The 23,316-nt window shown below is 42.3% G+C and overlaps 1 protein-coding gene across 2 annotated transcripts; it reads left to right on the top strand.

Annotated features, from left to right (window-relative positions):
• Positions 1–423: 423 nt before the first annotated feature.
• On the top strand, positions 424–22,081 carry LOC119912986 (type II inositol 3,4-bisphosphate 4-phosphatase-like). 2 transcript variants are annotated; one of them, XM_038732285.1, is made up of 26 exons: positions 424–564; positions 1,075–1,253; positions 1,730–1,788; positions 1,871–1,952; positions 3,101–3,313; positions 4,527–4,574; positions 4,759–4,865; positions 4,952–5,071; positions 11,458–11,537; positions 12,898–12,991; positions 13,190–13,259; positions 13,360–13,507; positions 14,364–14,494; positions 14,814–14,922; positions 15,218–15,325; positions 16,066–16,231; positions 16,323–16,511; positions 16,600–16,744; positions 17,071–17,282; positions 17,619–17,742; positions 17,847–17,973; positions 18,056–18,196; positions 18,416–18,513; positions 18,680–18,777; positions 19,540–19,694; positions 21,762–22,081. In XM_038732285.1, the coding sequence occupies exons 2-26, from the start codon at positions 1,154–1,156 to the stop codon at positions 21,880–21,882; spliced, it is 3,045 nt and encodes a 1,014-aa protein (XP_038588213.1). In that variant the 5' UTR covers positions 424–564; positions 1,075–1,153; the 3' UTR covers positions 21,883–22,081. The 2 variants fall into 2 exon arrangements, with proteins under 2 accessions (XP_038588213.1, XP_038588214.1); XM_038732286.1 differs by lacking the exon at positions 4,952–5,071.
• The last annotated feature ends 1,235 nt before the right edge of the window (positions 22,082–23,316 follow it).

Below are 23,316 nucleotides of genomic sequence, written 5' to 3' on the forward strand. Positions count from 1 at the left end.
GAGGATTTCCAGTTTATGCAAGCAGTCATCAGCTTCACCTTTACCAGGTGATGAACACATCAATTCATCACTATTAAAATCCAATAATATAATACGCCTAATTGAAGTACATTTTGATGTTAATACTTTTGTACATGTACAAACAGACAGACAGACAGACAGACAGACAGACAGACAAGTAGTTATTCATCATTTCCACTTTTCCCTCCCCAATTATATCTCCTACTTTTATGTTAAAGTAATTAAATACTGGTGATTACTGGTCCTTTTCAGGGTTCCCAAACATACAGACACATGTAAATGCTCTAAAGTTTCACAGAATATGCAACACTTTGTGTCCCAAACTAATAATTAATCTGAAGGTTTGCTTTGTTTGGTACAGTACGTTATTGGTGGTTTGTTTTTTCGCCTTTCTCGCGACACCTTGTGGTTCAACGTGAGCACGGCAGCCGAGAGGACAGGCAGCTCTCGCGATACTTGTTCCCTCCAGGATTTCCAGTCAAAACGAACCTGACAGCGGTCGGAAAAGTTGCTTTTGATCCCAGAAACCTGCTTTTTGTGCTGGTAAGATGCAGATATACTTTTATTCGGGTTCAAATGTTAGATTCTGTACACTTTATGTCATATAAAGCTGATCTATCAAGTTTAAGGGTACTCATTTGAAGGTTTTCCCTGTGTCAACAAACCAACGTTACCGGTTGGGAGGTTAACTTAACGTTGGAAGATAAAACCAGCTGTTAGGCTAATAAAAACTTTAACGTTAACTTTACGGTGTTTAATTACTTTTATTTAGGTTTAAATTAAGCTAGTTGTTTGATACTGTATCTTATTAACTTGTTTGACTTTATTTAATGTTCATATGTTTGTTTTGTAGCTTCGTATTTAAATTTGTCAGCCATTAGAAACCATCACCAGCTTTTTATTTTGAAACGATTCAATATTTCAATAATTTTTGAATAAACACAGAATATATGAGATGATAGTGACCAAATATCGAAGTACGTGTCATTTTCCACATGTCCATAATACTGTGATATATTTAAGTTATACTTTTCTGTGTATTTGTGTTGACAGTGATGAAGATCAGACCCTGATGATGAAGATGGAGAAGGGGAGAGCAGACAGTTGATGTGTTCTGAGGAGGAGGAAGACGATGAGGATGAACCACAGCCAGCTGTTGTTTCTGTCCAGAGAAGAAACATCTGGAAACTTCCAGAAAGAAGGGACACTGCGAGTCGGACGGCAGGAGAGAGGTCAGCCGGGTTCTGTTAAACATCTCTTCTCTTTTGATCTTCTGAGTTCTCTTGTTCTCTTTTCTGTTCTCCTCTGGTCTCTTACGTTCTGTTTCGTTCTACTTTGTACTCGCTTTTGTTCTTTTGTGTTCTTTTGTGTTCTCTTATGTTCTTTTTCATTCTTGTTCTTTTCGATTTTCCTCTTTTTTTTCGTTCTGTTCTGTTCTATTATCTTGTGTTCTCCTGTGTTCTCTCTGACCCCTCCCTCTCAGTGGTCTGAGGACAGCTGTCTTGCTCCTTGGCAGTCGTCTCCGTCTATTTCCGTCCCCCTGACTCAGTCTGACTTTACTTCCTGCACACGTCTGTGTGTCCAACAGCTTCTGGGTGTGGTTCCACATTTTAACAGAATATAAAGCTGCATCTCTCTCAGCAGTATAGATGTTCTCTTAGATGTCTTCCTTTTTGTTCTGCGCTCTAACAACCCTCCTCTGCCTCAGCGCTCACTGACAGGTTTTGTCGGCTGAGAGGAAACCTACTGTTCGTCCTGAAGACACAGGTGAGAGAGACAGACAGAGCATGTTCTGTATTCTAGTTCTTTAATCTGGACGTTAGAGAAATATGTATGTGTGTGTCTGCAGGGCGGTAAGCTAGAGGAGGTGCTGCTGTTGGAGAGATGTGAGGTCATGAAGCTTCCAGACCATGACAGACGACTGGCCGTCAGTAAGTAACACTCATCTTTTTACATATAGATAGCCTAAGGCCCCGTCCACACTACTCAGTTTTAGTTTAAAAACAGAGTTTTAAAACGAATACGATCTCCGTCCACACCAGCGTTTTAGCTGCGTATCAGAGTTGATCTAAACGGCCCGTTCACGTACACAGGGCATGTGCGTGCCGGTGTAAACATGAAGCAGATGGTCTATTCTGTAGTTACAGAAGATTTTGCAAAAGAATAAAGTAATGCAGAAGAAGAATCAGACCTTTTTTTTTTTTTTTGCATGGACCATGAAGGAGCTGGGACTGTTACTTAAAGTTACTTGAAAGCGGCTGTGGCGGCGCAAACAGACTGGGAATCGTTGCAAAGTAAACGCGACATGCAGAGTAAAGTGTAGGCTGTTAAGTGTTATTTGCTCTATACAAAATATTTTAATAAAAATACTAAATCAAGCATCCTGTTTCTGCTTTGCATGACTTATAAGACCCAATCAGAGAGCCCAACGTAAGTGTCTGCGTCATGGTTTCTTAAGTCCTCCGTTTTTGACTGTCCGGGCTAACTCTCCAGAGTTGTTTTAGGTCTTCATTTTCGCCGTTTTAGTCTGGACGGGAGGTGCAAACGTAGCAAAAGGTCTCCATTTTAAAACAAAAACGTAGTAGTGTGGATGGGGTCCCTACCTTCAACTTCAGCCCCATGGGACCTTATTTCGGAAGAAAATATGATTGATGTTTGGTATTTGTAGTTGCTAGATGTTTGGCAATTTAAAACATTATTTTGTGAGTAAAGAAAAGTTTTACGTAAAACAGTAAAGTAACATTTAGTTTTGTGTGAAACCGCTGAATGATCTACATCTTACGTCTCGCACAATACATGTCACCAACATGTTAGCGCTGTAATGCTAAGCTAACATTCATTGCTTGGTTGCTACTAGCTAGGTAACGTAGCTATGTTCCACGCACAAATGTATCTCACCTGATGTGTTTAATCCAACAACTCCTGGTCCTTTCATCACATCATCTACACATGGAAGATCTTTGACGTCCCATTGTGGTCCACGGGAAGTGGAGGGACCTTGGCTCTCTATACAGCCATGTTAGATTATTGTCACAGCCGCTAAGTGAAAGCAGTGAAAAATATATGTGTGTGTGTTTAGGCTTTGAGAGTGGCGACCGTCCCGTGTTCCTAGAGTCCAGTAGCACCGCAGAGTGCGCGTCGTGGCTCGTCCTCCTGAGAGACGCCAACACTGAGACGCTGAGGCGACGCATCGCACAGCTCTGCACGCTCATCAGCACGCACACCGCCACCACTCTGCACACGCAAGAACACAGTGCACACTTCACCGGGGGCGGCGATGCTGGAGGTGCAGGTGAGCATGCCTGTGTTTAATATTTAGAAACATATTACTGTTGAAGTACCCATACGCATTAATGTAACGTAGTAATTGCAGGAATGTTGAGATTTTCATGGTACGATAGCAAGGTTTCAGTGTATTACACAGTTATTATTATTGTCAGTTACAATGACACTTAAATTAATTAAAACAAAAGTGAATTCTTTATTACAATGTCAGAAAATATTATTTTTTAAAGTGTCCCTTTTGAAAATAAATAAAAATCTTTGCAGGTCAGATATGATAACCGTCAATAGTCATACAGTGGTATACCGTTTCTTGGTCATACATTGGGTGCCAGTCGTGGGTTTCCTGACAAAAGTTGTTCTGTCGCACAGGATGTACATAATGCTCCAGTGTCACACATACAACCTCAAACAAACATGATCCATTATGTTTGAGAAAAACACAAACAGAAATCAGTTTTGGTTTCTATCAAGCAAATGTATCACCAGGAAACATAAATAAAACCGGGCGTGGTCCACCGAAACATAAACAAAGTACTCTGTCCTCTGTGGATATTTACACTTATGTTTCTTTTCTCAGTCCAACAAAAAGTGTTCAGCAAGAGCTCACCGAAACACAGCTGAACAAGGTAGATCCGTTCAAAACGTGTGAATAAAGCGTTTCATTCAGTTTGTATGTCGTGTCCATTTATAACGTCTTGTTCCTGCCATGGTGGCGTCTGTAAATTTGTAACGTTGGGACCGAAGGTTTTAATCTGGCCCGACTGTGCTCATCTATTACAGGTAAACTTGCTTTCCGGAGAACTGAACTTCCCTTCCAATTACTCAGATCCCTGGCACTGTCGCTCTGTTGGCAAAAGCCAACCTCACCTAAATCAACCTTGCAGCCGTTGCTGCAGTTGCGTTCACGGCTCCGATAGAACATAGTTTTTCTCAGTAAGGACAGATGATGGGACGTCAGATTGTCACACCGTGAAACCGATGTGACGCTGCGGCAATTCACATCTATAAGAGACTTTACAAAAACATCATTCTGTGTTTACCTGCAGATCCTAACTTCAAATATTTACTGAAAACATTAGTGCTTTCATTGAAAGACTTGTCGTTTAGTTTGATGTGATTGATGAGGAGGAGGCGACAAATACCACCCGACAGGCAAACTAAAGGTTCAGTCTGTGGTGTCTTCAATGTGTCATGATGTAATGTTGTTTCTTGGCCACAAGGTGGAGTGGAAGCTGCTGCTAAAGTGTCTCCGCTGCACCTGACTGTAGGTATGTGACACACACACAGAGCACAGAATTACTGCTTTCATTTTATATTCTGTTAAATAGCGTGTTTCTTCATATATTTATATCATAGTTTTATACACAGACACGTTACAATATCACCATCCTCTCTCTCTCTCTCTCTCTCTCTCTCTCTCTCTCTCTCTCTCTCTCTCTCTCTCTCTCTCAGAGTGTCGAATTGTGGTTTCCGTGGCAGCCAGAGTCCAGCTACAAGTTTGTGTGATCGACACTCACACTCACACAGTCAGGAAGCACTGCTGCTGTCAGATAGTGGAGGTACACACCCACGCACACACACACATGCGCACACACAAACAGGAGGTATTGAAATTTAAAAGTGTGTGTGTGTGTGTGTGTTTCAGGGACTGGATGACAGTGTGTTTCTAACATCAGTGTGTTTCTGTGGTGACTACCCACTCTACCATCACAGCAGGATCAAACTCACCGTTTCCCATGCAGAGGAGCCGACAGCACATGCCACTGTGAGTGTATGTGTGTGTAGTTGTGTCTGAAAAATTGTGTGTATAAGAGGATTAGTGCAAAGGATGTGCAAATGTGCAACACACACACACACACACACACTCTCTGAATTCGGTTAATCTCGCTCAGTCACTCACACACACACGAGAGAGAGAGAGAGAGTGAGAGTAAAACGAGGGCAGTCACAGCGGGAAAGTGAGATTTTAGATAAACAGATTTTTTCCGTTTTCGGCTGTTTTCTGATTCTCTGTTTCTGACAAACTCAACCCTGACCAGTCCGCTGGGCGCTTCAGTAATCTGCATATTTCCCATGATGCTGGTGTGTTTGTAATCCTGTCGGCCATGACGAAAAAGGAGGAGGAGGAGGAGGAGGGGGAAAAAAAGGTGATGGAGGGAGCAGGGAGATACTCGGCCGGTGTGTTTTAGTGTGTTCTTACGAAGGCGAGGACAGAAACAGGATTTTCAGATCGTTTTTTTGGATTATTATATCCGGATGCCTCCTTTTCCTGTTTTAGTGGATGCTCTCGCTCTTCTTCATCTCTCTTTTTCTTTATGTCTGTAAATCCATCATGTAGCAGGAAGAGAACAAGAGAGATCGTTTTTTAGCTGCTGCTCTGTCGGTCTTCTGACTCTTTGGTGCAAAAGATAGTAAACTTTAATTTCAGTGGTGCGTTCAGGTGCAGGTGGAAAGGTTAAGTGTTGCATTCAGTGTTGGAGGTATTGTGTTATTCTGTAGCTACTCTGAGTAATCAGATTACTTCTTGTTGTAAACTTCACTCTCAACCTGTGTTTGAATGAACGTCACTTTGGACTGACATGTAACTGAGAGTCTGATCTAATCTGTGTTTTTATCCTTCGATCACATAGTTCCAGATTTAAATCCAAATATTGACCATTTTAGGCTGTTACATAGTCAGAGTTGTTGTTCGGCAGCTTGTGTTTAGATTTAATGTCTTTGGGGAAATATATTTCTTAAAACAAGTTCTAGTAGACTGAAGAATGTAAAACAATGCCCAGCCCTGTTCATCGTCCTTCTTTCAAGTATTTATTTAGGTGACACATTTAAGGAGAAAATTTATTTTACATGACAAACATAAAAAGCGGGTCAAAGGTGAGAGGCCATAGCACCTGAAACAGTAGAAGTAGCTTTACAGAGATAGATTTAAACAATAAAAGAGTTGACAGAAAGATTTCTTCAAGTGGATGTTCTTGAATTTCAAAGCACAGCTGCACTTTGTGGGATGATTGTTTACTTTTCTGTGTGCATTCTTGCACACATAACATTTTAAAAGCTGTTTAGCACTTTAGTAGCTTAACAGATGTCTTTGATAGTATACCAACTTACTAGCTTTGGTTCTGTTTTACCTCTATTACTATTTTTTATGACATTTTTGCTTTGTTTCTCACTACAATATCTTACAAAAAGCACTTTGCATTGCAAATCTTTGCTTAAAGGCTGCTGTATAAGAAGAAGAAAGAGCCTATTTTGATTTTGCTAGGGTTAGCTTTGGTGTGCAGCAGAGTGTGAGCCTCGAACTATTAAGTTAAGTTGTTATTTTTATGGGGGGGGAAGAAGTTGACATCAGCAGGTTATTAAAGTCTGCAGCTAATGTAAGAAAACAGGAAATACCACAGAGCAGGAAGTAAACAGGAAGAAAGAGGTTGCTTTTCATTTTTATCTTAAAACTGCGGGGATGCAGAGAGCGATGACGGCGTGCACCAAATGTTTCTCTCCACCGGGAGAGAACAGCTCCTCTGCTGGACAGGTAGGGAAGAGCGCACACACACACACACACACACACACACACACACAGTAAATGAGTCTGTCAGTGTAGTTTGTATATCTCTGTGCTGTGTGTGTGTCTTGGTTTGATGGGATTAGCATGTAATCTTAAAAGCCTTTTGTTGTGCTGAAGGACTCAATGAGACAGATTAGCTGTGTGTGTGTGTGTGTGTGTGTGTGTGTTGTTGTTGCCTACACATTCAGCTGCAAACGAGGAAATGTGGTAACGCTTTGCGTGTATGTGGAGTTAACGTCTCAATATCCTGTTTGTGTCCTTCTTTCTTCCTCTCTGCTAGTTGTTCTGGTTTTTAGGATCATGAATGCTGAATGAGTGCAGGCAGGAGAACATTAGTGGTTAGACAATTAGTCGATCAATAGATCAGCAGGAAATTAATTACATCATTTGATAATTGACTAAACCTTCATCAAGCAAAATGCTGAAGAAGTTACTTGTTCGGAGAATACAAGACATTTGAGGATAACATCGTGAGTCCTGTGACATTTTCTAAACTAATTGGTGGATTGAAAAATACAGTCAAGAAATGAATTGTGAAAATGAGTTTTTTTGTAACAAACTGGTTTAATCAGCAGTTAACTGAGCAGAAAATGTATCGAAATGTTATTCTGGTAAATAACAAAAAAAGTCTCCAGCTCCTTGAATGTGAGGAGGATTTTTTACTTGTTTTTTGTTTTATATCATAAATTCAATATCTTTTTCCTTTTGGACTGTTGGTCACACAATTTACTAATTTATTAATTGAAAAAAGAAAGTACTTGATAAAAGAAAAGTAATGAAAGCTTAGTTTCAGCTTTAACTGTTTTCACTTCATCTCTGTTCAAACCAACTTGCTGCAGATATATATTAAGCATCAACATGGACTTAATACATTTTTAATGGATATTTATCATTTGGTGTCGCGCCAGCAGCTCTACTACACAACTTTTCTCCCATCCTAGGATCCTGTAGTAGTGTAATATCTTACAATCTATATGAGCGATGGAAGAGTGTGTTTCCTGCCACCTTACGGTGTCAAAGTTGACAGATAATGTTGCCAGTTTCAGATCCAAACTCATGGAGAAAAATAAGTGCTTTCTGGAGCTTTCAACAGTCGCTTTGGCCCAAGCTAAGCGCTTAACTGCTATGAGCCTCCTCAACCAAGGGTCCCGACATACAGCACCCACATCCCGCCCGGCTGACTGCACCAAGTCTGGCTTTTATAATGAACGCAAATGGAAAAAAGACAAACTCTAGGTCTCATACGAAATACCTTTACCAAAGTGCTGTTAAGTCGGCTAAGGTTCAATATTATGCTGGACTAATTTACAATAATGCCCATAGACCTAATATACCGTTCAAAACTATCAAACCCTTCCTAACTCTGGCCGCTGCTGCTACCTCTGCTCCTTCTACTGAAAACTGTGAGGAGTTTAGGAACTTTTTTATTGACAAAATTACTACTCTCAGACTCAGACCCCCTAGAGACCAAGCATTTTACCACCTGTGCCATCTTCCCAGCTGCTGGAGGTGATCATGCATATGAATCCAACCTACTGTCCCGTAGACATTATTCCGTCATGCCTATTCAAGGAAGTTTTTGACACAATTCGCCCTCTTATTCGGCGACAATTAACAATTCCTTAACCAAGGGCATTGTCCGCTCCAGTTTTAAACATGCAATTATGCAAACCCTTTTAAAGAAACCCAGCCTAGACTCTAGTGATCCCAACAACTATAGGCTCATCTCCAAGCTACCATTTTCTTTAGAAAAAGTTGTCCTCCAGGTCTCCTGAACACATTTAACATCTCTGACAAATTCCAGTCCGGTTTTAGAGCACTTCATAGTACTGAATCTGCCCTGCTAAAGGTGCTCCAGCTTCCTGCCACTGTCCAAAGACATGTAGTGACCCTAAATTGTCCTTAGGTGTGAGTGTGAGTGTGTGCACTAGTGTTTATTGTGTATTTTGATACACAGTGGTATATACTCTTTGTTCTTTTGTTTGTTCATACTTGCATTTGTGTGCATTGTGTTCTTGGAAAGCACTTTGGGTCAACTCCAGTTGTTTTTAAATGTGCTATATAAATAAAGCTCACTGACAATTTGACAACATTAGGTGTTAACGCCGATGTGCAGCGACCATTTTCTCGATAGTCTCCTTGTTGTCCTTGATTGGGGTTGCAGTAGCTCAGTCTGTGGGGACTTGGTGTGGGTACAGGAGGGTCGCCAACACGTCCAACACGGACCAGTCATATGGAGTGTGGACTGGTAGCTGGAGAGGTACCAGTTCACCTCCTGGGTACCAGTTCACCTCTTGGGCACTGCCCAGCATGGTTATTTTCTTTTATATTCTCAATTAATTTGCCAATTATTTTCTCAATTAATCTTTTCTGTAAAATATCAGAAAATAAAGACAAATATGCATTCAAAGTTTTCCAGAGACCAAGTTGGCATCTTCAAATGACTTGTGTTCCAAAGCCCAAAGATATTTATTTTCTTATCACAAACCAGCTGATATTCACATTTGAGAAACTCTCCAGGAGATCAGTGGTTGGATACAGACAGACGATCATAGTTTATCAAATGATCTTAAATACTCCGTTAGTATCATGTGACAGTGATTAAACAGAACAGAGACAAGAATGAAAGATCAGTGAAATATCAAAGAAAAGAGAACAAGTTTCATTTGACTTCAGTTTGATGTGTGTGTGTGTGTGTGTGTGTGTGTGTGTGTGTGTGTGTGTGTGTGTGTGTGTGTGTTTTGGGTGATTTGAGTGCTTTTCACTCGTCAAAGTAATCCTCTGAGCTTTCTGATTATATCCATAGCAACAGAGTGATTTTAATGGCATTGCTGTGGGAGCTCTTGGTGCGTGGCCGTGACCTTGGTGGTGATGATTTTATGTGTGTCGGACAGAATGGGCCATTTATTAAGTGATATCACAGTACATTAGGAAGAAGCTTAAACCATGTGTGACGGCCCTTTATGTAACCCGGATACATGCTGCGTATAATTAAGGGCTGTTGGGGAAATGTTTTTTAGGGAATTGGTGTACTGTGACATGTGACTGTTTGCTTAACGGTGTTGTCTGTGAAGGTTCTCAGGTCATAGTTATCGAGGTTAACATCAAGGGCAACTGGACTTGGTTGAAGATACTAGAAGATGTTTCGTCGCTCTTCCATTACATTACCTTTATTCATTTAGCTGACACTTATCCAAAGCGACTTACAATTGCTATTTATGTCAGAGGTCGCACGCCTCTGGAGCAACTAGGGGTTAAGTGTCTTGCTCAGGGACACATTGGTGGACGTGTCACAGTGGGGAGTTGAACCCGGGTCTCTCACACCAAAGGCATGCGTCATCCAAGAGAATTCTTCAGCTGTGACTCACTGGTAGGGAAAGTATTTAACCTCAGTGGAGTCATTTGTTAAGATGATCGATACCTCTTGGTTTTATTTAGTGCTCCTGGAAAACAACAGTCGTCGCGGTCGTTGGAGACAACCGAGGCCAAGTCAGAACAACGATTGTAGGCATGGATCGTTTCTGGACCTGGCTGTAAGACTACTTTAGACCACCAGGTGCACCTTTTAGACAGAGAGAATAGATGGTTTCAAAGAGGTGTCAAGGAAGCCATTTACACCCAAGTTGAGAAGCCGTCACTTAACAGGAGATAAACCATCACGTAACAGGAGAGGAGGTCTGCAACACCACTTATCCCCCATTTACAATGCTAGCAAATGATCACTTTTGGCCTCAGGTGAAGACGCCAACAATGGTTGTTCAGACTTAGCCTCGGTTAGCTCTAATGACCATAATGACTGTCGTTACAACATCCAGGAGCAGTAACGAACAAAGTCCAGCTGCCCATGATTTTAACCGTCCTTGCTTAAAGGTGTTATTCTTCTACTCTGTACTGACAAAGGTAAAGCTAGAGAACAAGGTTTGGCTCAGCCCCACAAATTATTATGAGCAGTTATAAACCTATAAAAGTTATGATGGGGAACTTTAACCAGTAGAAACCAATCTTCACAAAAGGGAAGAAGTTAAGGCTAGGTGAAAACTCCTGTAAACAGAATAAATTTTAGAATATGAATGAAAACGTACAGTAGTTGGGACGAGTCTCTGTACACACGGAGGCAGGCGATACATTAATGTACAGCTAGTGTCACTGTAACGAGTATAAATGTCATGCTGTGTTTATTCATGATGGAATTTATAGAGGTGTTAAAGTAAATGGCTCATTATTTCTTTTTCAGATATCTCATACAATACTGCCAGATTATCAATATACGCTTAACTAGTTTATTAGGTACACCTAGACAAAACTAATGCAGTCCTGCAATAAATCCTGAGGGTTGTAATGTTCAGTCTTTGTTGAAACATGTTTCAGACGTGATGATTCAACAGAAATGTAAAACGCTTCACCTTCTGTGCTGCTGAACAGAGCGATTGTTTCCAGCAGCTAATGGAAAACAGCCCATGAACTGGATTACTGCTGGATTAGAGCAGTAAAATGTACAGAAGGTGCCAGAACAGACTTTTGAATCATTGAAATGTCAGCTTAATGAAACATAAAACAAATCTCTCCTTCTCTGTCTGTCTCTCTCTCAGAGGAGCTTTCTGGGTTTCACCTCCTTCTCCATCAGAGACCTGCTCAAGTCCAAGGAGCCTCACGTCTCCCTGAGCCTCAGGTAAACAGCCTCACCTGTCAGAGATCGTTGTACGATACCGTTATGAGCCATGTGTTCCTTTTAAATTCACACCTTACCTCCTCTAGCTCCTATTGTTGTGTCACATTGTCTCCATTCTCTGGATTTCATTCATTTAACCTCAAAAGAACTTCACTGACGTGTAGGAGTTGTTACCTGAATGGCAGTTGCTTGGATACCTGTAACCAGATGAGGAAGTGAGTGGCGAATGTGCTACTCCACCTCCACAGAGAGAAGAAAAATAAATGGTCTTCCTGTTTTTTGTGTCACGCCGTCTTCAGAGACAGTGGCAGAGCGTGCACGGCCCAGAGCAAGAGAGATTTTAAGAGAGTGAGACGAGGCTGAAACAGAGGGAGAGAAAGAGCGAGAGACATGGAGTAAACAGTAGGTGTGTCTCTGCTGGCATGTCCAGGTGTGTCTGATTTATAATACGTACTGGAACAGGCTGGCAGAGTTACAGCGTCTTGTACTGCTGCTAAATGTTTATCAGTTAGAGAGGTTAGTTAGCTTTGAGCTTCTGCTGAACGCTTTAAATGGTTTGTCTTTCTAATTATTTTTGATAACAACAAATAACCAAGCTAGCTCAGCCAGATATCTTATTATCTCTTTGGTATGACTCTGATTTGTCTTTCTAGGCTCCTTTTTTAAAGAACTTGTTACTTTGCTGATCTAGTTATCTTGTCTCAAGCTCCTATCCTCTTTCTGTTAATTACTGTACCTTGTTATCCTGTTTCTAATTAGCTTCATCTTGGAAGTTAGCTTTTCTTTCACAAAGTTGCACAAGCTACCTAGTTTGTCTTGTTAGTAATGCTTTTCAGTGGTTTGTGTTCATATTCGTATTTTTTAAGCCAGCTGCATCTTGAAGTGTGCTAGCTTTTTGTAGTAGTTATAGTTACCTCTGGTTATCTCTTCCCTAGTTAAGCCAACTAGCTATCTTAGTTTCTGTAATTATTCTTTCTGGCTATATAGACTAGTTAGCTTGGTTACTAGTTATTTGTCCAAAAAAATATTTTTCTGAAAAGAGGGGTTGTTTTTAAAAAGAAATGGGTTATCCTTGTATATTAAATATATTTATCCTAGAAAAGTTTCCTATCCCTTCCCTATCTTCCTCATGCGTTGTGTAAAAGTATGTTTCAAAGAATGACGCACCTTCAGTTTATTCCAACCTGCCAAAAATGAGCTGAGAGATGCACAGAGAGAGGAAGTGTTAGATTAATTAACACTTTGACAGGAGAGAATTTGTTGTCCTTCTAAAGCTAAACGTCTTCCTTAGTACTCGCACATTTTTGTGTTTCCAAACATCAAAAGTCTTTTTCCTTCTTCCGTCCACTCTTTTAATCAGGACAATGGATGGTGTGAACGAGGTCGGGGAGGTGAAGGTGTCCCGGCTGCAGATGGAGGGAGAGAGTGAGGATAAAACCCCTCCTGAACACAAGGTAGAGGAGAAGAGAGGAAGGAAATGCTGCATCTCTGTACTTCCTTTCACCCGACTCTCCTCTGTCTGCCACAGAGGTGTCACTTTGACATTTTTCTCTGAGGTTTCTGTTGACGTGTATCAGTTGGTTACTTTCTCACGACCCCGTAGACGCATTTCCTTCCTTTACCTACTTTAAGCCGTCTCCCTCTCGCTGCAGTGTCCTGCGCTGTGTGACAGCCTTCATAGCTCCGTGCACGAGAAAGAAAACAGTCCAATGATGAGAGCTGGTGAGACACACGCAGTATTTTTCAGTTCAGAGTGATGAATACATGTTTCTATGCATTTATATAACTTGTCCTTCCTTACCCCGTGTATGTGTGTGTGCAGTGCTGTGTGCTCAGGTGTGTAAGGTGTACAGGTTTCAGACGGAGGATCAAAGATGGCTGCTGGTCAGGGAACAGATGTCAGAGACGCCGCTTTCTTTCTCTTTACCCAAACAGCTACTGAGCATGCTCATAAACGAGCACACAAGCAGGTGTGTGTATTTTCCTCCTATGTGAAGGCAGTATTCACATCATGTATCTTTAGCACACTCGCTGTGTCCAGTGTGTTTGGAATACACTGACATGGCAAAGGATCAGCAGTGTAGTTAATGTTAGCGTTGATAGCCATCGTTGCAGAGCAGAAACTCAAACTGCATCAATAGGAAATCCAAGCAGGAAGGTCAAATACTGTATTTAAGAATGTTTAATATTATAATAATAGGTTGTTTTGTAATGAGCCGTGATCTAAGAGGTGTTGGATCAACAACTTGGAAAGTCTTGGAAAGTAACGTAATCACTCTGTGTTTCTCTGATAAATACTACAATGTAAAAATAATATTTTTACAGACTAAGTTTTGGCGAAAAGTTTGATTGTCGTGACAGTTTGTGGTCGGCATGCTCACCGCTGCGTAGTGGCTGCCTCGCTGTAGGCAAACTGATGTGATGCTTTATGTGAATTTCTATCTTAAATAGTCCATGTAAGATGGTTTGTAAAGTTAAAGATTAAATGCTGTCACGATGATCACAGAACATTATTTATAGCCTACTGGAGACAAAAGCAAAATATATCGGTCTAATAACATTTTATTCTCAGCAAACGGGATGTAAATGTTTAATTCAAGACTTCGAGGCACAGTGTCAGAGGTGTTTTTGACTGGGGGCAGTGTGTTTCACTCCAGCTTGAATGTCGTACAGGTAGACTAATACCAGCCCCTTGGTCTTGTCCGTGTTGAGTACAAGATTGGAAGTTGCCTGTATGGCGTTCCAGTACAGACAGGAAACTGTCCAACTTCACCACTTTCCAGGCGACGTTCATCTCAAACACGCGTGTATCTATCTCTCTCTCAGGGTCCAGGAAGTGAAGGAGCTCGGCGACCTTTCACCCCACTGGGATGGGGTCCGCCATGATGTCATCAACCACTGTAACCACCTGATTGGCTGTTATCAGGAGACGCTTACCGAGCTCGACAAACTCTCAGGTGAAGTCAGTTACAGGGCAGATAGTTGTTATGACATATTGGGACGTTGTTTTCTTGCTTGCTGATGTTCTTGCTGAGAGTTGGATGAGAAGCTTGATATGGTGAATATGAAGCTGGAGCCAGGAGCCGGTTAGATTAGCTTAGCATAACGACTGAAAGCAGAGGGAAACAGCTAGCCGGGCTCTGTCCACCAGACAGCACCTTTAAAGCTTACTACTTTTTGAATCCACCCTGTTGCATTGTGGGAAAAGGATTCCTGCGCTGGTAATATAGCCAGCGCGTTTAGCTGATGTATTTTTTTTCTTCGTCTTTCAAACAGCCTCGTCCTGTTTCAAGTCGAGCAGCAGCAAGTCAGAGAAACACCTTCGGTTTATTCCAACCAACCTGCACTCACAGAGGATGGAGGTCACCAGTCCCGACAGCACAGGTACATTCAGGAGCCGCTTCACTTTATTTCTTCTTCTGCTTTTTCTCGTCGGGTAGCAGTAACTCAGTCCTGGCTTGGAAACCGGTGGGTCGCCGGTCTAGCTCAGACCAGAGATACGGAGCGTGGACTGGTTGCTGGAGAGGTCGTGTTTTTGTGTATAATAACAATTTTAACAGAGTGAAAAAAGTGTCTTCTTCGTCTTTCCTTTTCTTCTGTGCAATTTAAATCTCTCTCTCTCTCTCTCTCTCTCTCTCTCTCTCTCTCTCTCTCTCTCTCTCTCTCTCTCTCTCTCTCTCTGTGTGGTATGAGTTTATAACATTTGGTGCACCAGCTGATCACCACCAGGCCTTCAAACATGGAGGACTGAAGAGACTGCTGAGCAAACGCACAAACCACAGTGGCAGGTGTGTGTAGGACAACGCCTCACCTCCAGGTTTCAGAAATGTTCCTCTTCACTCGGCTGTCCTCGTCACTCCATTCATCTCTTGATATTGCTTCCTGTGGCTTAAACTCTATAATCTCTGTCAGGATTAGTGACGCTGCATTTGTAGATTAGAACACAAGCACGTTGCAGTTTGTTGAATTATTTGGACTCGTCAGGATCTTCAGTGAGAATCACCTGTAGCCCTAGTTTTAGGGATGGGAGGCTTGTTGGACATTCAAAATAAATTAATGGAAACCAGTGGCTTTGGAAAAATACATACATAAATATTAAACACATCAGGTCGCTGTGTTGCAACATAGAGTTTACATAGTAAATGGGCTGAAACATAAAAAAAAACTTGCATGGGGCGGCTGTGGCTCAGGAGGTAGAGCGGGTTGGCCGTTAATCGGAAGGTCGGCGGTTCAATCCCTGGCTCCCCCTAGTTGCGTGTCGAAGTGTCCTTGGGCAAGATACTGAATTACCGAATACCGAATTGCCCCTGGCGGCTATTCCGCCAGTGTATGAGTGAATGTTAGTTTCCGTCACACACTGAGCACTTAGGCTCAGTGTATGAATGTGTGTGACTGGTGAATGCAGATGTAGTGTAAAAGCGCTTTGAGTGGTCGAAAAGACTAGAAAGGCGCTATACAAGTACGGAGCATTTACATTTACTTTTTACTCTTCCTGACGTTATCTTTCTTTCTCTCTCTCTCTCTCCAGCTCTGTCTCTTACTCCCAGGATGAAAGCTGCAGAGCCAGGGAGCTGCTGGCCAGCGTGGCCCAGCTGCAGCCTCTGGTCTTCGGGCTCGCTGAGGAGCTGCTGTCCGTCTCTCTGGAGCTGAACGCCGCCCGGCTGCAGCAGGTCCTGGACAGTCTGACTCAGCAGGTGAGGAGCGGAAGAGAAACGTGGCGTATTTTGGACGGACAGAAATCTGACGCAAAGTCTTGTTTTGTCGCGTTCCTTCCTTCTCGCTCAGACAGACCTGTTTGTTCACGCGCTGAAAGACGAGCTGGTGAAAAGCGCCCTGCTGGCGATCCACACCCAGCGCTCAACCGACTGCACCAGCAGTCACGTCCACAGCAACGGGTTGCTCTGTGACAAAACGCCAGCCAATCAGGAGGGACAGACCTCGCTACGTGGTGCGGAGTACGACGAGGAGGAATGGGCAAGTTGGAGTGTGTTTGTGAGATGTTTATTTCTTTATGATAGTTTTGTTCTTGTTTTTATATGTGTGTTTGTGTGTGTTTGTGTAGGACAGGGCGTGGGCGAACGTTGCCATGATCCTCAGCTGCATCATCGCAATGGGCGACCGGCTGCAGGGGCGGGAGGACCGCCCTCAGGAGGTGACATCATCAGAGCAGCAGGACGCCACAGGTGACACAAACTGTCAGAACACAGGTGGGACTTTATTTCATGTTTCTGCTGCTGACGTTTATTTATGATATAAAGTATAAATTTGACAATATTTGGAATCGGCTTACTTGAATTAATCGTGTGTTGCTGTACGAGGAAAGATCAAATTGACCTTCACTTGTTGCTTTATTGTTCCCTTATGATGGAATCAGTATATTCAGTTGTGGATAGATCACCTCATCAGCAGCTGACTGTATTTCTACCAAACCTTCTCCTCTGGGATTTTCTTAAATGACACTGATTAGATGATTTAAAAGGGCCAGAGCAACTTTGGTTTATTGATTATAGTTGAACTTGTCTGTGTCCTCCAGCTTCTTCCTCCTCCTCCTCCTCCTCCTCTGCGTCGTCCTGGCAGGAGCAGCTGCTCCCCCTGGTGGTCACTCTCAGGGATTGTGTGCGTGAGGCGGTGGGGAAGGCTCGAGACGCCATGACCTTCGTGGTCCTGCAGGGGGCGGTGGCCAGGACTGTCGCTCAGGGATCTTCACAGCTCGTCCAGAGACGCCACGCTGTCTTCAGCCAGGCGGTGAGAGAACGCGAGACATAAATGAATCAGTCTGACGTTATTCTGCTCTTATGATGAAAATATTTAGAAGCTCTAATCATGTAGACATCTGACAGTTTGAACAAAAAGTTCAATCAAGTGTTGGTCTTGATTGACAGGTGTATCAATAAGCTCATGCTCCTGGCGTGTGGGTGATGTCACAGATCCACCCCCATCTGGAGACCTTTCACACTTGGATAGATGCAAAAAGTTGTGAAAAAACTGCTTTGTAAAAGTCCTGTAATTTCCTGTTTACTTCCTGTTCTCTTCCTGTTTACTTCCTGTTCACTTCCTGTTCACTTCCTGTCTCTCTGTCAGCTCTCAGCAGTGGTGTGTGGTTTCATGTTGAAGCTGTACGGAGGTCTTGAAGACCCTGAGTTCCTGCATCAACTTCACTCTGTCGGTGTCCTGGCTCAGTTTGAAGGGCTGCTCAGCACCTACGGTACACACACACACACACGCACACACACACACACTAACCTACCATACACACTGTGTGTTGACGTACATGGTGTGTGTGTGTGTGTGTGTGTGTGTGTGTGTCAGGTGATGAGGTGGGGATGCTGGAGGACATGGAGGTGGGTGTGGCAGACCTGAGTGGAGTTACGTTCACCATCACTGAGGCTAAAACAGAACAACCGGACGACCTGCTGCCGACGCTCAGCGGAGGATGGTGGGTGGGACACACACACACATACACACATGCACGCACACACAGAGCCCGCTAAGCACCGTGTGTGTTCGTCTCCTTTCAGGGGCAGTTTGGTCGTCGAGGTCCCGTTGCCTCCGGAGACATTTGGGTCGTTGCCACGGGAGCTGAAAGAGGGGCGTTTGATACGACTTCATCCAGTTCTCTTTAACATTGGAATCAACCAGCAGCAGAGTCTGGCTGAGCGGTAACACACACACACACACACACACACACACACACACACACACACACACAGATCAGTTGAGTATTAGTATTGATCAGAATCCCCAATAATTGACTAACTGTAGATTTAATATTTTTGTGTATCTAAAGTAAAAAAAAGGACGGCCTTGTAGCTCAGGCAGCTGTAGGTGTTGGTGTCCCTGTTGAACGAATGAGTGAATTCTTATAATGATTGTTTCAGGTTTGGTGACAGCTCGCTGCAGGAGAGAGTGAACCAGCAGAGCTGTGAGCGTCTCAAAACTTACTGTAACACGCTGAGAGACCGACAGCCCGACACGGGTAAGACTCTCTGAGACAGCAGATTTGTTACCTTATTGTCTTCATGAGAAACCAGCACAGTGAGCTCCTCTGATGCAGGAAGCCAGAGTATAAACAGACAACAGGAACTGTAGTCACCATCTGACAGACGCTACAAACACACTGAACCTGTCGCTCTGTCTCTCAGCTGGTCTCCAGTCCCTGCCAGACCTGCTGTCCTCTCTGGATCACAGTGTGGAAACCAGGAAGAGGAAGAACGTGGAGGTCCTGTGGATCGCTGCTGCGGTAAGACGCTCTGCGAGTCTGCAGCTCGCAGCTCTGTGAGGCGCTGAAGCTCACTGTAAAGAAAACCAAACTGTGATCTGAAGCAGTTGTGAAATAAATGTAATAATTGGCCAGAGGGTGGTGTCACAATAAAAAAGTCACAAGTAATTTTCAAATAATGGGAAAATCTTTGCTGCCAGTAAAAACTGATCAGATCACATCTTTCCACTTGAAAAACTCAAAGAAAAGCCCAGTTTTAAATAAATTGTGTATAAAATAGAGTCACAAACTCCATGAATGTTGGTCCTCTGTTGGGTGTGAACCTCGTGGTGGCACTAAAGGAAAAGTCAGAGGATCTGATGTCTGAGAGTTTGTGAACTCAGTTAGGAAGCTGCTTCCTTCTTTGGTGTGTGAGTTTTAAGTCCTTTAAGCGGCTCTAACGAATCTTTATAAAAAAACAATGTGACAGCATGAAGGGTGTCATGATGAACCCACTGCTGAATCTGTAGCTTCACAGTGAGTCTCAGCTCGCTGTTTAGGTTTTGCATTTGCCCTAGTCTTCATTCATATTTTTCAAAGAATCATAAACAAAGAAAATTTAAATAAATGATGTCGCATCCGTTCTTAAAGGGTTTATGTTGTGTTGCCCCCTCAGTGACCAAGAAAATCAATTGTTGCAGGTTTAAATGTCTTCAAATAAACTGTGTGTGTGTGTGTGTGTGTGTGTGTGTGTGTGTGTGTGTGTGTGTGTGTGTGTGTGTGTGTGCGCGCGCGCGCGCTCAGGTGTGTCGAACGGTGAACGGCGTGCGTCTGACGAGCTGTAAGAGCGCGAAGGACCGCACGGCGATGTCGGTGACGCTGGAGCAGTGTGCGCTACTGAGAGAGCGACACACACTCAGCCAGCAGCACTTCAGCACCGCACTCGACTGCATGAGGAGGTTCGTTTTCGCCCATCTCCTTCCTCCTTTGGTTTCCTTTGCCTCTTTTCCTTTCCTCTGTATTTTTATGTCACACAACATTTTCAGTTTAACCTTTCTGTTTGTATTTCTTCTTTTCTTTTATTCTCACATCTTATTTCCACGTTTTCTCTTCATCACCTTCATCTTCCTTTCTTACGGGATCATCATCCTCCATTGTTCTCCATTTCTCTTTTTCTTCATCACACACTCACACACTAACACACACACACACACACACACACACACACACATGTCCTCCAGGTCCCGTCTGTCCTGGGGGCAGATGCTGGGCTGTTATGCCCAGCTCACTGTCTGTGGGTTAGACACCGGGGAGCGTCCCTCCGGTCTCCAGAGCTCCTGGCTCCCGCAGTGTTTGGCCCCTAAAGCTCCCAGACGACACCTGTACCCGGTGGCCTTCCTCCTGGTGACCTCTCACCTGCTGGTTCTGTGGCTCATCCTCAGCCTGGTTATAATGCTGGCCAAATACTAGTAGACCAGCGCAGACTGGGAACACTGGGAACACAAAGTGGACCACATGGATGAAACTGAAGGCTGTTTTAAAAAAGGAACATTTTCACATTCTCCTAAATCTTTATTACTTTCAAACTCTGTAAATCAGATTCCAGTCACCTGTTAGATAGACTTTATCGATCCAACACTGGAAAAATTCACTTGCTCCAGCAGCTCCAGACACAACAGATAGAAAAATATACATATACATATCAGATTAAAAATAGAATGGAAAAATACTAAATCGCTAAATTTCATGCTTCAAAGCTTTGAGTTTGCTGTAAGCAGAAATCAGCAGACAACAACGTAAAAAATTCAGCAGCGCCATTATCAGAAGACAATTATTAAATATTAATTATAACGATAAATATAGTAAGTGGTTGAAAAAAAACAAGAGTCACAGAAATATACATTTTACAATAAATATGAGAAATATATCTGTTTTTAAAATGAAAAGAGCTGTAAAGACTCGGGGGCAGCTGGCGGAGTGACACCTACTGAAATAAAATCATAAAAGTTCAGAAATATCCCAGTAAACTGAAGATGATGATGATGATGATATGGTTTGTTTCAGCTCAGTTTCTGTAGCATAACTAAACTCTAAATGGATTCAGATTAAGGTTATTAGTAGTGTTTTTCCCGGTGCGACAGGTCCGGATAAATAAAAAATTTAGTTTGTTAAAAAAAGAGGTCATATTATGCTTTTTGGCCTTTCCCTCCCCTTTATTGAGTTATATACCTCTTTTTGTGCGTGTTGGTGGGAGACACCTGTTTTTGTCAGTGCGAGGGGAAATTTCCTCTGTATCATCTTGCACAGTTAAAACTTCACATATGAAAGATCAATGTGTTACAGATTAATAACTCACCACTCATATATACAGCTGAACCGAAGCCGTGTTTGCTTCTCTCTGACCCGCCCTACTCTGCTTCTAATTGGCTAGTAGTCCTTAACTAGGAATTGCGCATGTACAACTCCCAACAAATTGAAATGAGATGCTTCACTCTGGAAACGGAGCGTTCAACACACAGGGTGAAAAGAGGAGCTGCAGCAATGTGCAGTACCACAGAAATATGGTGTTTTTTCAAAAGCATGTAAACCTGTTCCGCTACAGCCCCTAAATAAAATGATGAGCCTGAAAATGAGCATAATAAATCACTCGTACGTGACGCTTCAGAACGAATCTGTTCCTGCAAGTGGTTCCCGCATGAGACCCAATATTGTTGTTTCTTTACTGTTCTGGAAAATGTTTATTTATTCACGCTTTTATTGTTATAATTTAATTTATTGTGCTTGTCTGTGTTTTAGCTGTCATTTTTGGATTAAACAAAATGTTTTGAATGAAGTGCCAGGTGACAGAATGAAGGAGCTGTGTGTGTGTGTGTGTGTGTGTGTGTGTGTGTGTGTGTGTGTGTGTGTGTGTGTGTGTGTGTGTGTGTGTGTGTGTGTGTGTGTGTGTGTGTGTGTGTGTGTGTGTGTGTAGACATCCATACATCACTGTTAATCCGTGTGTTTCTGCGATGTGTGTGTGTGCACAGAGATGGTTGCAGGATGGAGAACGTGCAGAAGAATGTGGGCTGCAGGAAGTTCGCCTTCAGCGGCGTCCAGCTCCTCACCTTCCCCAAACTGTACAGACCTCCAGACGGCAGCTATGGATAAACACATTGACATTTTTATTATTTCTGTACAAATGTTTTTAATCATTAAGATGGTTTGTTTTATCATGTAAAGTGCGTGTTGTGTTGTATATTTATGTAAATTGTATTTTTATGTTGATATTGACCCTCTGTGCTGTTCACTGTGGCTGCAGGTGTTTGATTTACAAACATATTTCTGCAATAAATGAATACTTCATTTATTTCTGTCGAATTAATTAAACAAATGGATAAAGATGCTTAATGATGCAGGGCTGGATTAAACCTCTAGGGGGCCCCCACACAGACACACATCCCCCAATTTGTGCCACAGGGTTGTTGAGCATCAGTTAGCTTGTGATGATGTCTGATTAAACACACATCTGTTTAAAAATAGAGGTACAATATCTGCTGAAGTATTAAAACTACATTTTGACACGCGGTCGCTCTAGAAGACATCAAGGCTGGGTAGAAATGCAGGAGCCACATTAGGCACTATTTCAGATTTAATTGTGCACATTTGTAGTAAATCAGACGGGGGTCTGGGACCCCTTAAGCCGACTTAACACTAAAGGAGGAACTGAAATAAAGCAGTGACAGAATTGAATATTTATATAAGTTTATTTCGTCTTATCCAGAGTCAAAAAATACTGTAGTATACTAATACTAATATACTAGTAGTGAGTAGTTATTAGTGAGTAGTTTTATTTGGCCACCAAAATCAGAACACATTTGAAACAACTTGCATTTTAAATGACTTGATTTGTTATTCATGTTAATCAATTAATCAACTAATTGTCCCAGCTCTAATGTTATATCATAACCGATTGTGGGATTCATTCAGTCCAGTACATTTACCGGAGTTGAGGTACTTCATCTCTTCAGTATTTCCATTTTACTCTACTTTATACCTGTATTAAGTCAAATAGGTTATATAATATGTACTTTATACTCCACTACATTTATTAAAGAACTTTTGTTAATAGTTACAGATTTAGATTATTAATACCAAATATAAAATCAACTAATAAATGATGATACAGTATTAAGCTTAAGCTACAGAGCAAGATATAAAGTCATTAAAACTAGCTCAACTTTTACCAGTTGCAACATTAAAGTGAGTTGTGGTACTTTATTATGATTTTAATACTTATGCAATTTTACTTATGTAAAGCGTTTGGATATAGGACATATCTTTGTAACAGTATTTTTACACAGCGGTACTGTTATTTTATAGTATGTTGTTAGTAATATGCACAGTGAGGGTTTAGTAATGATGCGGTTTTTCCATTCATATTTGTGGGGAAAAAATATTTTTTTTAAAAAGTGCATTAAAATTAAAGTGAACTGTTTAATCCTGGACAATCAGATCCCGTGAATGTCCGGTGGATCGGTGTTTGGGTGTCCAGCAGCGGTTTGTCTGCCGAGCCGCTGGGTGGCGCTGCTCAGGATCACTGCG

Source organism: Micropterus salmoides, unplaced genomic scaffold (assembly GCF_014851395.1).
Source record: "Micropterus salmoides isolate LMB-PRFRI ecotype aquatic unplaced genomic scaffold, ASM1485139v1 Ms_hic_scaffold_2, whole genome shotgun sequence".
Lineage (NCBI taxonomy): Eukaryota > Metazoa > Chordata > Actinopteri > Centrarchiformes > Centrarchidae > Micropterus > Micropterus salmoides.

Bases quoted from the DNA above. Each gene is read 5' to 3' on its own strand.
- LOC119912986 (XM_038732285.1), top strand. From the start codon at position 1,154: ATGAGGATGAACCACAGCCAGCTGTTGTTTCTGTCCAGAGAAGAAACA. The intron at 1,953-3,100 runs GTAAGTAACACT...GTGTGTGTTTAG, and splicing joins TGACAGACGACTGGCCGTCA to GCTTTGAGAGTGGCGACCGT. The intron at 4,575-4,758 runs GTATGTGACACA...TCTCTCTCTCAG, and splicing joins TCCGCTGCACCTGACTGTAG to AGTGTCGAATTGTGGTTTCC.